Source organism: Anopheles maculipalpis, chromosome 2RL, assembly GCF_943734695.1.
Source record: "Anopheles maculipalpis chromosome 2RL, idAnoMacuDA_375_x, whole genome shotgun sequence".
NCBI classification, from domain to species: Eukaryota; Metazoa; Arthropoda; class Insecta; order Diptera; family Culicidae; genus Anopheles; species Anopheles maculipalpis.
This window is the reverse complement of record NC_064871.1, coordinates 81412327-81429796: the sequence shown is the minus strand read 5'-3', so window position 1 is coordinate 81429796 and position 17470 is coordinate 81412327. Positions and strand designations below refer to the sequence as shown.

The 17470-nt window shown below is 41.0% G+C and overlaps 4 protein-coding genes across 4 annotated transcripts in view; 1 reads left to right on the top strand and 3 right to left on the bottom strand.

Annotated features, from left to right (window-relative positions):
• The window catches only part of LOC126567974 (transcription initiation factor TFIID subunit 5), a 136679-nt gene extending 135061 nt beyond the window's left edge, over positions 1-1618 (bottom strand). The window contains exon 1 of the mRNA XM_050224359.1: positions 1614-1618. The gene's annotated coding sequence lies outside the window, so the exon portion shown is untranslated. The remainder of the gene's footprint in view (positions 1-1613) is intronic.
• Positions 1-17470, bottom strand: part of LOC126567977 (recQ-mediated genome instability protein 1-like) — a 269968-nt gene that overhangs the window by 120779 nt on the left and 131719 nt on the right. The gene's annotated exons all lie outside the window — the stretch shown is intronic.
• LOC126568433 (uncharacterized) lies at positions 5723-6592 on the bottom strand. The gene is made up of 2 exons (XM_050224906.1): positions 6383-6592; positions 5723-6313 (listed from the first exon to the last, which is right to left on the bottom strand). The coding sequence occupies exons 1-2, from the start codon at positions 6590-6592 to the stop codon at positions 5723-5725; spliced, it is 801 nt and encodes a 266-aa protein (XP_050080863.1).
• LOC126567535 (ATPase WRNIP1-like) lies at positions 8857-10989 on the top strand. Its single transcript, XM_050223754.1, has 2 exons — positions 8857-9911; positions 10272-10989. The coding sequence occupies exons 1-2, from the start codon at positions 8857-8859 to the stop codon at positions 10987-10989; spliced, it is 1773 nt and encodes a 590-aa protein (XP_050079711.1).

Below are 17470 nucleotides of genomic sequence, written 5' to 3'. Positions count from 1 at the left end.
CGGTGTACATTCAATCGAAAAGGACAGAAAATAATAATAAACAAACGGGCACAAAAGCTACAACCACCAACGGTATCGAAGTGATGATGAAAGAGCTTCCCGTTGCCTCATCCGTTGATGCATTTCTTTTGCAATAATACAGACACACACAAACACATGTATAAACACAAGAGGAAGCAAGAGAGAGGAATTGAAAGGACACACCTGATGCACCGCGATAAAAATAAAATGCATATAAATTGGAAAAAAAGCAGCACCGCCGGATATTGGGGGAGAACGATACAAACAGGAATTCCGGTAGCTCTCCGGGAAGCCCTTATTTAGAGCGTTTTCAGCGTAGTTTTCCTCTTTGTTTGTGTGTGTGTGTGTTTTTTTTTTCACTCATTCTTTCTTTCTTTCTTTAGTTTCTTTTATAGTTGGAGAAAATGACGGTATTTTGCGTCCCGTTGCGAGCTTGGGAAAGAATTTTAAAAACGAAACTACCAACCATACTCACCCGCTCCTGTAGCACGCAGGAAACATTTGCACCCGTGTTTGACCTCTTTTTTTAAGCATGAAAAATTTCTTTGATGGTATGACATTAAATAAAATGCGGTTTTCAAGTTACTGTAAAGCTGCATGTCGATGTATCGCTGAAAAAAGGGGATTTTCTAAGAGGGTTTCTTTTTAAAATAAAATAAGAATACAATGTTTGTATTTTATAGTAGAAATATGAATTGATTAACAAGCATTAGCACACCTTAAGGATTCAAGTACATTTCCAATCCGCAGCATAGTAAAATAAAATATGTCTTAAAGAATTAATTTGTGTTTGAGATTTTCGGTTGAAAAAGATACATTTTTGAATAAAAAGAACATACTCGTCGGTTCCTCCTCATACTCCACATGATCGACACGATCATAATTGTCTGCAATCGGACCGCTAAATTTTGTTCAACAAGATCTGGGAGCGTCTTGCGATGTGTGTTTTTTCTCACTTAACTAGAAATTTAAAATCTCAGCAAGAACTCACTATAAAAGGTAATTACGACTCGTCTTACCTTCAGCATAGCTGTACAAGGTTAGAAAAGAAAGATAACGTATTGTACACGCTAACATTTAGAGGTTCAACGTCAAGAGGATCGAGTTCCTGGGAGTTCATTCGCTAGAGAACCGACCTCGGGTTGATGATTTTTGTGATGCTACAAATGTGTCTCTTTCATCACGTACTTTACACATTGATCACACTTAAAACATACGGAAATATTGTTTTTCACAGCAAAGATTGGACGGTGGCACGACTACTGCCCGAGCGAATTAAAATTATAAGAAATAAAAGGCTCATAAAATATTACAAACAATTATGAAACCATTATTACATTTTATTCAATTGCAAATCTCATATATTTATAGATTAATACTGATGACCCTCATTATTAATTATAAATAAAAAATAAATAAAGATTAATATTGATTTAAACAAGTTAATAAAACAAATACTTCAGGTCTTTTTCGTATGAAAAACAAAACAGCCTCACCATGTAATGATAAAAACCAATCACATCAAAGCGTGCCCTTTTGCTAGGTCTGTTCTGATTAGCCCGAGGTTGGGATTTCCACACTTTTATCCTATTCAAACAATTTCATAAGAATAATTATCCTACTCGTGTAAAAAATTGCCTTCATGCTATTTTCCACCCTTTTGCTTTTGGATAAAAGAAGTAAAATTAAAAAAAAGGCAACAGCAAACACACCCCTCATGTCCACATTGTTTGATAAGGTAATTAAAAGTGTAAACGGTATCCTTTTTCGGCACGGGGCCCTTTGTGTGCCCTTTTTTGTGTGTTTGTGTGTCTTTTTAATACACCGATTGCATTCGGCAGGTTTTGGACCAGGTTTTGGGGAATATCGGCACGGATAAGCGTGATGATGTCGTGGTGTTATGAAAAACGGTGCTGAAAAATTTGACAATAAAACAAATTACATGTAAGCTGCTACAATGCTGGTAATAAGAATATGAATTTTTACTTTTCTATGGTGTTCTGGCAGTTCGTTATTTTAATCACAAAATCAAACCAAACCTGCCATAAGCAAACCTAATCTAGTTATCAGCCATTTCATGCATTTATGTATCACTAACTATTCTTTACATTCGGAAGATGCTTCATGCTTTGGAAGATGCACGCAGGATCTTCATGCAGCGAGTGTATCCACCTGAATGAGCCAAACCATCCTCCTGGGAGGAGCCGACACAAACGAGCTACCCCGTCTGAAGCAGAGGTGATTCGCCGACGCCGATGAAGACGATCGTACCGACGATCGATCAACCAGCGGAACAGGCGAAATTCACAGACGTCAGGTCGTTGAGAGGCCTTCGAACGAGGAGGGACGCTTGAACCAGGGGTGACAGTTTCCATAACCTTAAAATGGAGTATTATAACTAAAAAAAAGGAGGGCCCGAATAGGCAATAATAATGCCACCGGTTAGATGAGCAGGACTAAACGTTCTAGTACGTACATTCGTTCCTACCATTCTTGTATACTAAATTTACGAACGATTATATGCCATTGAAGATTCTCAGCTTCAAGACTATTCAAGATATTTTTTTTTTTTTTTTTTTATTCATGAGGGACGGCCTGGCCGTATTGCTTACAATAAACTTAAAATTAGTATACTCCTTTCCTCTTTGCAGGGAGACATTTCCTTCTCCGAGCTGTGAAAGGGCACCATATCCCGGGTGTGCTCGGTTGACTATTCAAGATATCTTGGATAAACTTAATAGTGAGATATTGATTGACGTCCTTTTCCTGACGTAGCACAGATAATAGTATTTTGCCTCTAAAGCAATACGTTCTAAGATTATGTTTGTGGTATCTGGTAGCTTAATTTAATTATTAAAGTAAATTTGTTCAGGGCATGGGTGTTAGTTGACCAATTACAGGGATTACCAGTTGTTCTGGTAAACCCTGCTTGCAACAAACTCTCTAAGGAGCCCTCCAAACCACAGCTCAAAAGAAGGCTATTGACATTTCCCATATAAAATCTTTGACAAACCTCATTTTGAGCAGTACTTTAGGAGGATCTTTATAGCATTTTTACTAGTAGGGTAGGGAATCAATTTTAACAATAATAAAACTTGTTTTATAAATATGTCACTCACTGAGTGCAATGCTTTCGCACACCACTCTATAATCACATAGTCTTGATTTATATCGACGGAATGTTTTTCACGCTGCACAAAAAAAAAGTACAAAGTACTAACCAAACTTGGCGGGTCAGAATTCGTAGAATTATCCTTTCGAGAGTCATCTCTGAGCTTAAACTCGTCACGTGGAGTCAGTGATGGTGGACAAACAAATAGCGTATCGCCACGCTTCAATTCACCCAACCAAAAGGTGTTGCTTATCTTCTTCATCACTTCCTTTGCCAAATAGAGCTGACCCATAGAAGAAAAAAAGACACAAACCCATTTACTGGAAAGGTTCTGCTGCGTCGAGAAAACACACCCACTGAAGCAGAAAAATGAGCAAATTAAATCGTTCCTTTAACGCTTTATATGCGTACCCTACCTAAGGGAGTCCAGAAAGGAAGTGATAGGCCGACAGCATCCGGTGCTGTGGGCCGGAAAAAAAACAGCAAACGAATAAAAACCAAAACACACACAAGGATGGCCGTTGCTGTTTGGATCATAAATTAATTATTATGTTTTTATTTTCTTGTACCCACTCTTTTTCATTTTATTTGCTAGTTCTTCGCACTTTGACGGGTGAGCTGCGCTTGAACACCTTCCGGTTGGTTCCGGGCGAACAGACCTGCCGTACCGTGGCACCCTACTCGTTCGTCATAGGGAATTATCGTTACGGAATTGCCGTTTCCCTTGGCGGATGCAAATGAATGAATTGTGAGTGAAAGGTCGGGGTGGTACCACGGTGGTCAAAGGGGTAAGGTGAGAACGAACTTTTTAAGCGCTTGTTACGATTCCTGGCCCTCCATGTTGCCCGGTGGCCCTGTTGCCGTTGCCTACCGAACAAGAAACACTTTCATCCGGAACCAAATGTGCAGGATGGATGATTCTTGCTGGCCCACGCGAAACGTTCCGAGAATGGTAATGAAAATTAAAATTAACCCAACCAGCTCCATCATTTATTCACGGCCAGTTTTCGACCACTTTCAACCAAACATACGGTCCATCGAGCGTTTGTTTGTATGTGTATGTGTGTTTGTGTGTGTGTGTGTGGCTGGCAAAAGGCCCGCAACCTGCTGTTAACGAGAGCAAAAAAAAAAAAAGAACAAGCAAAATCCTTTTTCACTGTGGTCAAACGGCCATAACTGTGGGTTGTGCGTGTGCGTGTACGACCACTTCTGTTTGCCCAATGGATAATATTCAATTTTCGCCAAGCACTGGTACGCCTACGGAACTAACCGGCGGGATGCATTCGGTACGCATTATGAGCGCAATTATTTGCACTAACTCCGGAGATCCGGAGCACGGAAAAACGGCATCCATCTCGAGGCTATCAATCAGCCCGTTTGTGGATCAGTGCTGTGGAAAAACATTGCCCGTTGTGCAGAGGTATGGGGCAAACAAAGTACGCCCGGTGCCAGGAAGGATGTTCGTATTGGATCGGTTGGTGGATGTGTGTATCTTTTCGGGGGAAGTGAGATTTATTTGAGTGTTATTGAAGGCACTTGTCGAGGGTAGGAGTGCACCGTACCGAAACCGGTATCATTTACTGCCGGTTGGACATTAGCATTGCGTCCACTATAGATGATTTAGAACTTATCTGTTGAATGATATTGTAATGGAATGTGTAGTCCCTAACAGCTTCTAATCCAAAAAAAACGTTAGAAAAGGTAACTCAAGGCTATTCGTAACGGGGTTGTAACGCGCATTGCATACTGTTAGGGGGCAAATAAAATGCTTTATTAATATTCAATTTAAGCGTAATATTCACTAATTGTAAACTCCTTTATTGCTGTTACGATTTATTTAATGTAAATTTTTGATGCCTATCGTTGGTTCAGAAAAGGTTAGTAGAGCGAAATCTTTTTATTATTTTTAAAATGTTTAATTTTAAGCCTCATATTTGAATGATAATTGTAAAAAAAATTTAATTTATAAAAAATGTCTTCATTTTGATGTTGTAATTCCCATTTTTCCCTCCCCACGAGCTATTTTCAAATATTCAAACGTAGCTCAATAATAGTTGCGAAAGATTTACGAAATAGATGTTTGTTAAAAAGTTTGTTTCCAAAAAAGGCGATCGTATTGGTTCTCCATGCTTCAGCAAGTCGTCGATCGTGCTCGACTCTACTCGACACGTTTAATTTAAAAATGATAACAGAGTGTCACCTAAATTATCAATCGCAACGTTCTATCAACTTTCCAAATATTGCACTCTTTAAAGCAGCCCCAATGGTCCGCCTGCAAGCATGTGAATTCGACCGATCAGGCAATAGTGTTATTAAGACTCGAAGATTTATTTTATTCGAAAATACAACGGTATGTGATACACAGTATACAGTTCTTCCGACTAATTTATAATGGATACTACTGCTTAGAATCACTCAGCTTAAGATTACGATGAAATAACACATTATAAAATGACATTGCATGGAAAAACGAACATTGAAATGGTTTTTCATACTTTAAGGTGTTAAATACAAAAATCGTTTTCCTACTAGCACTCAAATCAATTTTTAAAAACTATTCTTTCGAAGTACAACACATTCATTCCCAAGTTATAGGTTCTGCTTCACTGGTCTCGTACCTTCGGGCACCTCCGATTGGCACGGAATCTTTAACCACTGTTCACACTTCTTTTTCGACGTCTCAACCTGATCCCACGGTATTTCGTCCCGTGTCATCCAATCGAACCGTCGATCATAGTACAGATCGTAGTGCGGTCCGGACGTTGGTAACAGTTCCCGTTCATTTTCCGACATCGCGTCCAGCATACGCCACATCCCGGACATGGAATCCGTTTCCAGCCCACAGAACGATTCTTCCGACACGATCGTTCGAACACGGCCTTTCTTACGCTGCTGCAGCAACTGTTGCTGCTCCCGGCGTTTCTTCTCCTCCTGATGATGCTGCAGGTCACATTTGCGCAGCATCTCGTCTATAAACGACCGGAACTTGGGACTGAAGTCGGTGGCCGTCTGCATATCCGGACAACCTGCACAGGAATCGCTCGAAGCTGGTTCCAACTGCACCACTTCTTCCGGCTTCCGGAGACGGTTCGCACCCATCAGCTCATCGTAAGCGTTCCGGAACTCGGGTGTAAATTGATTCATCAGCAGCAACTCATCGGTTTCGTCCACTCCGGGTTTCTGTGAAGATGAAACACACGCTCAAGCACTACCACGCTCGGTTTGCGAAATCAGACAGTTAAACAAAACCTTTTTACGCTGATCCAACAGTATGTACGATTCATCCAGATCGGAAAATGGGTCGGACAGGGCACTGCATTCGGATGATTCTTCATCCTCCCGGCGGTTGGCACGCGGAGGTATCTCCAAAGCGGACAGCGGACGCAATATTTGGAAGATGTTTTCCGCAAACTGTTGGCGCACATCCGGATCTTCGCTCGTGATCGGGAAACCGTCCATTCCGGTGCACTGGAACTGTACGTTTGCCGGTGCTACTGGACCCAGTTTCAGCGCCAGCCCTGGGTGCACCGGCATTTTGTTGGATCGATAAGCATTGTTGACCCCGCAGGGAAGGAAGGGTACGGCACTGTTCCGAATTCCTTGCATCATCGCGAAATGATAAACTTGACATTCCCCTTGCACTACATTTCAGCAAGTTTGCGACGGCTTCCCGTTGCTCATTTGACGCTGTGCGCCTCAGGTGCTCGTTTATTGCCAATCAAACAAAGAAACACCGGCAATAGGACTGCTGTAAGGAATAGTACGGTCGTGTTGCGCTCGTAATAGCGGTGAGTAGATAGTTTTTCCTTCTCTATCTGCTCGGTTTTGGCAAGGGCCAATTGGGGTTGCATGGCTCGTTGAACGTGCGAGTGACAACCTACGACAACACGATATCCCACTCCAGGTGGTTTGTGTTCTTGGTACGGGAAAACGAGTAACCGTTAGCGGTATGTTATCATTTTCTTCCCTCATTATTAAGTTGTTGACACGCTACCCGAGCGATTGTGGGGTGAGAAGAGATTTTATTCGTTTCTTTGTTTTGGCGATTAAATAAACCTTTTTCTAGATGAAATGTTGTGATCGTGGTACATCTATGAAAGTAATTATTTCCCTAGTTTGCTAATTTTTTTCTTATCCTCCCTTTCTCTCAATAAATGAGTTTAGAGAGTTCCACGGGCAGAGATAGAATGGTGTAGGGTATCGATTCCCTTCCAGATAGCCTCCCTGTACTGAGGATCGAGGATGCCAGCTACGTGCCAAATCAAATCAAGGAAGCCAGCTATAACAGACTGGCACCTCTTAAAGTTGTAATACTAAAGAAGAATAATCAAGCCAGATTGTTTTCAACAAAATTTTAAAAACGATTGAAAAGAACAAACAAAGATGGGTTTTATCTAGTGATAATGATCTCGAGAGCTGCTGGGAGGCTTCACCTCAATAAACTGAGGACTCTGAGCTTGCTCCTCTATTTCAAACATGTAGCTCTTTGCCCTCACGAGGTAGCTCTTCGCCATCTTGGAGCTCTTCCCTCTCACGGGGTAGTTCTTCGCAGTCTTCGAGCTCATCAAACGCACGAGGTAGCCCTTCCTAATCTCTACGGTCTGAGAAACTGTGCCGAACCAAGGTGTTTGGAGGCACTTGGCGGAACGGATATTGGAGAACAACACCATCCAGTAGCTTTATCTAAACCAAAAATTGAGCGGAGGTGTTGGGGGGAAAAGCATATGATTGATGATCACCGCAGGTTGCCTAGCCGGCAAGGCCGGAGGTTGCCCCTGGTTGGCAAAGCTCCTCTCTCCGGTGAGATCCCACTGCTCTTCCATGCTCACAAGGTAGCTCTTTGCCTTTACGAGGCAGCTCTCCACCATCACGACGAGTCGCCCTCGTACTTTTCTTCCTCTCGAGGTAGCTCTTCGCGCTTTTCGTCCTCAAGAGGTGGCTCTACGCACTATTCGATCTGTTCTCTCTCACAAAGTAATTCTTCGTTCTCAGAGATTCGTTACATCCCATCCCTTATTCTTGGACAGTACAGACGTGTGAAAATCGCTAATGACATCCATTTACCTTTTGTAATAGATAATCAGCATTTAAGATCTTGGAACTTTTAAACAGCTTTTAAGCAGCATCAACATGTACAACTGAAACCTTGTGTAGTAATTTTTTTGGTGGCCCAACCGCAAGCATCATTTTCTTACACCAGAGCTATTTTATTTTCTTTAAAAAAAACATCGGAGTTCCCAAAAGTTTTTAGCAAAGCTCGCTAATGCATCGAGTACCATGTTGATGATTCTACTCATACGAGACACATGGGTGAATAATATAGGTTAAAAGGTCCATACCTTCTGTACTATTTTGAAATTATTCCAAAGGTAATGGTTCAATTTGCCCTTCCAAACATTCCTAAAATTTTTTCCATACAGCATAAATATGTTACATTTCCATTGTACCTGGGTCACCAGACAAACGGTCATTAGATTTTGTTACTTGGGTTGTATTACTTGGCAGCCGACAGCCTGACATTTCGTTGAGAAGCCAAAATTTGCGCATTATTTGTTTTCCGTGAAGCATGACACTCAACGCGTCCTGTTCTGCTTGTCGACATTTGATTTGAAAAGAAAAGCAATTGGTGAGGAACTTTTGAAGTATGTGTGCTTGTTCCTTTACATTGCCGGTATGAAAAAAACCTAAAACAATAATCGGTCTGTCTACATTGTAGATGAAAAATGGCGTACGTAAGCAGCCAAGAAGAGGTTGCCGATATGCAACAACCTTCAACCAGTATTCCGAAAACGGTTTGTCCGGTGTGTGACAAATGGTTTCCGAAGGTGCTGATCGAGGAACACGTAGATGAGTGTCTCAACCGGAGTGAACTCACCGAAGAGCAACAAGAGACAACATCCAGCTGCGTTAGTGAAGCCAGTGGCTCCAAAACACCTACCACGGAAAGCCGCTCACGGCAACCTGTTGACGGGAGAGCGAAACGTAACTTTAGCATCTTTGATCGCAGTCCAAAGCCGGCCAAACGGTCACGCGAAGACGATGCAGCACCACTAACAGTATTGAGCTCGGTAATAGATATAAATTCCGACGTCGAGGACGAGCAACCAACAAATGAGCAGAACACGAAGAAATCGAAAAACGATTCCACCGCACAGGTGAACGTGGCCAAAAAACCGTTACCACCTCTCGCCGAACTGATGCGTCCAACGGAAATCGAAAATTACGTCGGACAGGATCAAATCGTTGGCCAAAACACAATGCTCCGGAAACTGCTCGACAGTGGCACCATTCCAAGCCTGATCCTGTGGGGTCCGCCCGGCTGTGGCAAAACAACGCTGGCGAACATTATTGCCAGCCGATGCAAGCGTGAAACGGCCACGTTAAAGTTTGTGAAGCTTTCTGCCACGATGGCAGGCGTGGCAGAGGTGAAGGAGGTGGTAAAGACAGCTAAGAACGATCTCAAATACAACCGACGCACATTGCTGTTTATGGACGAAATACATCGGTTTAATAAGCTGCAGCAGGACATTTTTTTGCCGCACGTAGAGGCCGGCACGATAACGCTGATCGGTGCGACGACGGAAAATCCATCGTTCAGTTTGAATTCCGCTCTGCTTAGCCGGTGCCGGGTGATTGTGCTGGTGAAGCATACGGTGGAGAGTATGATGCAGATACTGACCCGTGCACTGCCCGAGTACGAAACGGTCATGATACCGGAATGCGTCAACAATAACGTGGACAAGGTGCCCGACTTTAGCAAGCTGCCATTCATTCCACGGTAAGATTTTTGAGGAAATAGATAAATTTACACGGACTTAACTACCAAAGCTGGGACAGGATCCTACTTGTCTTCGGACATTGTCTTGTCTTTGGACAAGCTTCTGCTTGTTCTAGACTCACCGTGTAAGAGACGTCATGTGGCCCAAGCATGTTTTACATGTTGCTTATTGCTTGGATTTACAGATACTCTTGGTCTACTGCCTGTTTGTATGTTCCTTCACGATCCCTTCGTCCTAGAGACCATCTGGCTTCTCTCATGTTTCAGATGGTTCAATAACATTTCCTCATTTTGCGCCTATCGTTCCCACATTTGTCTCTCCCTTAATGTAACCCAGTATTTCCTTTACTTTACCCTCAGGACGATAATCCACGAGGACACTGTACGCTGGCTTGCGGAAACCTGTGACGGAGATGCACGTATCGGGCTGAACGGTTTGCAGCTCGCTCTGTCCAGTGTTGTAGGTGATGTCCAATCGAACGGAGGCAGCAGCAGTCCCTACGACCCACCAAAAACCGTCACCCTTCAGGATGTTCGCGAGGGCATTAAGAAATCGCACCTTCTGTACGATCGTAAAGGGGACCAGCACTACGACATCATATCCGCTCTGCACAAATCCATCCGCGCGTCGGACGATAATGCCGCCCTCTACTGGGCAACGCGTATGATTGCGTCCGGCGAAGATCCACGCTACATCTGCCGCCGGATGATACGCATGGCAAGCGAAGACATCGGTTTGGCGGACACGAATGCGCTGCAGGTCGCGACCGCAACACTGGCTGCCGTCCAGTCGGTCGGTTTGCCGGAAGCGGACTGTATCATTGCGCACTGTGCCGTCTATCTGGCCCGGGCACCGAAAAGCCGCGCACTCTACGATGCCTACCGCCGTTGCCGCGCTTCGATCGATGGGTGGAAGAAGGGACCGATGCCGGGGGTGCCGCTACATCTGCGCAATGCCCCAACAAAATTGATGAAAGATCTGCATTACGGGGCGGGCTACAATATGCTGCACAAGGATCAGTCCGGATTAAGCTACATGCCGGAAGGGTTGGAAGATGAGAGTTACTTTTCGGAATAGCGAAACTGTTGAGAGTTGCCTTAAACGCCATAGAAGTGACATTCAAAGAGTAAATAAACACAGAGTTTTCTCTTTACGTAGCTGTCGGGCTTTTTATTTATAGGTAGTGTTGTTTTTACCCAAAAAGATGTTGGAAGTCAATCAAGTAAAAAAAGGCGGGGAAGAAGCAGAATCATTGAAACAGAGAATCACCACGAGCCTTCTAAGAGTCAAATCTGTTGGCTGTCGTCTTCCCTCTTTCTTATATTGCGCGCCCTTTGCATTTGTCCCGGACCTAGTAAAGCGCGAGTAGAACAAAGCATACGATTAACATCAGTATTCTGTTACACGGTTCATATTAGTGAAGCAAAACAAAATTTCAGGTATGGCGTATTTTTCATAATGGTAAGACTATGAAATCCTGTCATTATAACTCAAGAAATGTTTGAAGCACTCATCAGAGGTGAATCGAGGTAAAGCTTTTTCTTTAAAGATAAATCTGATAATTACCTCCTTAGAAAAATCAATGCAATAATGATGCTCCGGATGATTTTATTTCTAATTATTATGACGATACCAATGCCGCATTGTCAGCCTCCGGATGATGATGCACAGGAAATAGAGAATATGTTAGTGGGCGAGCAGAAAACACGCACACAGCAACTGTAAGGAAAAACATTCAAAGAAAAAGATGACAAATTACATTAGATACATTATCATGCGTCGTATTTTCTAAATCTTGGAACGGTTATAACTTTAACGCATCAGTGTTAAGCATAGTTTGTAGAATCAAGAACAATTCATATAATAAGAAGAGGAAGAATATTTTTTGTTCATCATTCAATGCGTTGCTAGTTATTTATTTTTTATGTGTTTACGTTTGCAAAATTTTATAAATGACACTCACCACAGGTCTCAAAGAATGTCACAGAAAGAATAAAGGATGATTCAGCCCCAGTTAACTGTAAAGATAACGAAAAACAATCCCCATTATCAGCATGTAAATCGAGAAGAACATTTGCTTTTAAAGCCCCTTAATTTTCAATCGTAATTTCGTCAGTGTGGTGCATACTGAATCATTTAGATCATGTAAAAATAAGGGTATAGCATATTTCATCAAGTAAGAAGCATTACAATTGATTTCATTGTGAAAACAAAGGTAGAATACACTTACACATTTACAGCACTGCAGAATTGCTTCCAGGAATTCATTTGCAAAAGGCCATGGAAAACGAAAATATCCTGTAAAAAGAGAAACAAGATTTAATTAATCATAAGTTAGAACGTGCATTATTAACAGGAATGAAAATATAATGGAAATTTTTCAGTTAGTGGTGCATTTTGATATCATTCCGAAGATCATACAAATATAAGGATCGTTTTCATCATTAAAAACGTGATCAAGGACACATTTTATCCCTTAATTGGCAATCTAATATGTAGCTTACCAAGATGTGTCGTTGTAGACCAATTGATCTTCCTGGGAAATTATGTTGAATGGCCATCATCACCTCTCCTCTGCAAAAATAAAGAGTGTTGGGAATGGATTAGCTTAATACCGAGCACTTTAGCTTCAAAAATATAATTATTCTCCATCGAAAGTTCGTCAGTGTGGTGCATACTGAATCATTTAGATCATGTAAAAAAAAGGGTATAGCATATTTCATCATGTAAGAAGCATTAAAATTGAATGATTTATGAAAGCGGAGGTAGAATTATACTTACACATTCATTGTAATGGAATATCCCATCTTCTATCCATCTAGGAATCTTGCCTCTTGTATGCCAAAGCGATCAGAAACAACATCCTAAAACGAGAAAATATATTAGATTAATTACAGCTACGTACGTTCATGACAAGTATTAGTGAAAAGTTAAACGGACGCAAATTCAGTTAGTGGTGCATTTTGATATCATTTCAAATATCATACAATAATAAGGATTGTTTTCATCATAAAAAAACTATCTGATCTTGTGTCTTACACTCATATTTAAATGTATCTTACCATGGAAGGAATGAAAAGTGCCACTGTAGAGTTATTGATCTTCCCAGGATGTAGTGTCCAAAGGTCAACATTTGAACTCATCTGCAAGGATAGATAGAACAGCAATTGGTTAGCGTACTATCTACATATAGGTTTTATGAGTATTACTTCTCGCCGTTGTATCGTCTACTATCAATAATATTAGCTTTCAAAATTATAATACTTTTTTCTCTTCATTTCGTCAGTGTGGTGCATACTGAATCATATAGATCATGTAAAAATTAGGGTATAGCATATTTCATCAAGTAAGAAGCATTACAATTGAATGACTTATGAACATCAATGGAGAACATTACTTACACATTTCAGATACAGTCGAATAGGAACAGGAAAGCCCATTAGAATACTTTTCCTACACGATCAGTTCTTTACATAGGCAGGTTAAGCTCATAAGCCATCTTCCATCGTGGCACTACCAGAAAGTTGCGGAACTTCCTAGAACAAGAAACATGATTTTATTTATTATAGATTAAACATCAACGAAAAGAAATAGAAAAAAACTTTATTGAACACTTTTCAGTTACTGTTGCGTGTAAATGTTTAAGATCGTAGCATTTCCGGAATGAAATTAAAATTCAGAGAGAAACGATGATCAAAGGAGGCTTCGGTAAACCTTTCGCAGTAAGCTCATGAAGCACATGGTTCAGGAAACATAACCTAACAAATGGCAATGTTAGCATACGCATAGATTTTACGCAATTTTTCCTCTTTCTAATCATCCCCAATGGAATTGGTTAGGAGATTCAACTTCCGATGATACTCAGATGTCTCCAGTTTCATTCAATAAAAGGAATTATGAACTTACCTTTGAGCTTACTTTACATATGCGGCGACCCGGCCAAGCATGCTCCAGCATAGGGTTTTCAACGTGTAATTTTACATAATTCACACTCAACTAGAACAGAATCATCAATTCGGTTCAATAACTAAGCTAACTAGCCACGCTTTTATCTTCTCCATTTATCTTAAATACCACGACACTTTACAACAATCGACGTCTTTAAACTTTGAGCGCGTGTTCAGAAAGAATTTCACGACAATCGCTCCCAACCCGTCGAAACCGGCCCAGGCAGACTATCGGAACACGACGCTTCCCCGAAGATAAACGAGTTGGTGTGTCAAACGGTTCGAAATCGAAAAATGGATCGCTTCGTGTCGGTCTAAATGGATTTCAAAAGACAACAAAAAACACCATAAACTGTTCAAAAATATATTTAAAAAATGTGTAATAATGCTTAAACAAGTTGTGTGCCACGCTTATTTTGGTAATGTTTCTTCGTAGGCCGCGGCGATTTGGTTTGTCTATCATTTTTGCCGCCAGACATGGCCCCCCAGGAAAAGTAAATTTCTAACTGTTATTTCTCCGCAGAGATACCACTTTTTTACTTACAACCTTCGACAAATATGCAGATTAGACTATTATTAACCTATTAATATAGTTGGTTTTTGTAAAACGTTAGTCAAACAACTTATACAAGCATTTTGTTTAAATCCTTTTTTTCGAAAAATCTTCCGTTTTGTTCATATTGTTATCTCTTACAGGGTAAAGAAAATGATAGCGTGCGGCGGGCAAACTTTAGATAATAGCACGAGCGCTTATGAAACCCTTACCACTGATATAAAAACCCCAATACAACCCAATACAATTAGTTAAAAATTAGCAAAAATAGACACAAAATCCTCCAACATAGTTACGGAAGCCGGTGCGATTGATATGGAAAATGAATACTAGCCCTTGACACTCGAAAATGTAGACAAACTTTTTTACAATAATATTTTATAAAATTACCTACGTTCTGCGTGCGAAATTCAAATGAAAACTAATTTCATATAGTGATGAACTATAAAGTATTTGATTTTTACCGTCAAACGACAAAAATGCGTTCAAAAGTCGTTCAGACGCGCAACGGTTCGATAGAACCGTTTAGGTACAAAAAATTCATTAAGCTCATGTAGAAAGCGCAGAATGTACTGTTTTACCAAAAGTATTTTTGTTTTGGTGTAATATATTTTTATAAATTGATTGACTAATGATGTGCGAAAACCAACTATATAATTAGGTTTATAAAAGTCTAAACTGCATATTTGCCGAAGGTTGTAAGTAAAAAAGTGCATTCACCGCGGAGGAATAACAGTTTGAAAATGACGGCCACTGTCTACCAAAAATGATAGACAAGGCCCCCCCAGAATACATCACTGTCTATCAAAAATGGTACACATGGCACAAAACGTGTTAGTTGAAAGAAAAGTAATTTTGAACAAATTATTGTTACTTTTCTACGAGCCTTGCGTTGTTCATTTCCAAAGTATTGTACCAAAACCACATTTTAGCACACGTATTTATGTTCTAAATCAGATTTCGCCCGTGTCAATTGCGTTTATCACAGCAGGTACCTTACTTGAAATTAATTATTTTGTTCAAAGTTTTGTGTGTTTTACATAAATTCTAGCCTTGTAGTGTATTGTTCAACTTATAGAAAAAATAATATAATCGTTCTCATAAAGCATAATTCCATTAAAAATCGATTTATTGCATAAACAATCATTACGCCGTGCGTTATTTGCGTTGACCGCACCAACCACCCACAGTATCGCGAGACGTCGAAGAAGAAAACTGCTTTTTGTTGTTTTCCACTGAAATTCAGTCGCGACTGTTCGCATTTTTGGAAAACGTTTGCTCACAGGTCGATTCCCCGAGGGTGTTACCGTGTGCATAAGATACTCGTGAAGTAGCAACCGAACCTCCATATTTGCGTTTAGGCTGGTAAAGGGAAAGCAAAACCAAGAAAACGGTTCTATTGATCCGAAAAGAAAGGGCAATGTATGAAGGGTGTTGTGCGGTGTGTGTGCGTGAAGAACAAAACTTCCCTGTTTTTGCAGCTCCCCCATCGAAGCAGCCAGTTGTGTGAAGAACGGGCAGTGGCGAATGTACGTTTTCTAGTGTTCGCTGTTCTGTTGCTTGGTAGTTGAGAAAAAGTAGGGCTCGGAACACGTTCCGACAGGCAGAGAAACACCATCAGTTTTTTGCTTTTCGTCGAACAGGTATCCTCCCTTCACTCCTTTTCTTGTTACGGGCGTGTACGTGTAGTTGTGTGTGTTTAGGGGGGGGGGGGGGGGGGGGGCTGTGTGCTCGTACTTTATATTTAAAATATTTTGGTGCGTGAAAAATCAGCTCCCACTTTCGTCGAAGTAGAACGTCTTCCAATCTAAAGGAACCGTGTAGGCAAGCAGTCAGGAGTGTGTGTTGGGACAGATCTTTCGGGTGAAACAAAAAAAAACTACCCCATTACCAAACACACACACTCACACACACACATACTCATCTCTGTTCGGGATAGGGTTGCTGGTTGCCCCCACAAGTAGCAGTGGGGTGGGGCGAGGTCTTCTCCGTTAGGAAGAATGTTTTATTTTTCGTTTCTCTCTCCACCCAAAAACCGTCAAGTGTGTGTGTGTACGTGTGTCAGTGCGCGCGCGCCCCTTCGTGTGTGTGTGTTCGGTTTAGTGTCGCATATCGGAACCGGAAAAAGGAAACGGCTGGACACACAGGTGTGGATGAAGCGTACGGAAACGGGTTGTGGGTGGGTGGGAGATTATGGGAGAATTGGCAGAGACGATGGGACAATAATGCACGGTGCACTTTTGTGCGTTATTCCCCGCTGCATAACTTTCTTTTCCATTACACCATTGTGTAGGTTAAGAAAAATTTAGAATCACCAAAGGATGCTTGGAGAGATGCAAAACTCAGTTAAATACTTTGTTTAGATTTAACTGCAAAATTTGAAGAATTTTGTAGGAATTTAGGAAAGGAATAGGTTCAAGAGGACCTCCATGAAATTGAAGTCAATGTACAATTTAAATTACTGCAGGACCACGTAATACCACAACTGCATCATATTAAATTCGGTTACATAACGTGGCTTACATGGTTTAAATTAGTTTTAATAACTAAATCCGCATTTATGAAATTGTTTTCGGCAAGCGACATTTAGCAGAAATTGAGTTCATATGCGATTAGTGTTAGACACATTTGTTCGATCAGGAAGAGGTTTTTTGGCTTCTAAAATAGCAATTTCAAAATATCTCAACGTTAAATCGATTCCACTTGGGTTGTTGATAGTGGAAATATCCGGTCGCTTACACTATTTATAGTATTTTTCCTTCGCTCTTGAAGAATCCTTGAAGGATAATAACGTCCACAAAGGTTGATGAAATAATTTTCCTCTCTTAATTTCTATTTTCCCTCCCCCAGTCGGTTCAGTAAGCTTCCAAACATCCGAAACACCAATCCAGAGCGCCATTAGTATCGTGTGATGTTGTGAAGTTTCGAAAAATATACGATTTTAACGAAAATCTAAGTGCTCGGCAAACCATCGGAACAAACGCAGTTACCGTGGTTAAGTGAAGTGGCGTAGTGCACCGGGTGAAAAAAAAAATTGATATCGAAATTTTTCTTCCGT

What these genes read in the sequence shown, in the direction of transcription:
- LOC126568433 (XM_050224906.1), bottom strand. Translation starts at nt 6,592, where the DNA reads ATGGACGGTTTCCCGATCACGAGCGAAGATCCGGATGTGCGCCAACAG. An exon ending in TGTTGGATCAGCGTAAAAAG is followed by an intron (nt 6,314 to 6,382) that starts GTTTTGTTTAAC and finishes TCATCTTCACAG; the next exon opens with AAACCCGGAGTGGACGAAAC.
- LOC126567535 (XM_050223754.1), top strand. Translation starts at nt 8,857, where the DNA reads ATGGCGTACGTAAGCAGCCAAGAAGAGGTTGCCGATATGCAACAACCT. An exon ending in AAGCTGCCATTCATTCCACG is followed by an intron (nt 9,912 to 10,271) that starts GTAAGATTTTTG and finishes CTTTACCCTCAG; the next exon opens with GACGATAATCCACGAGGACA.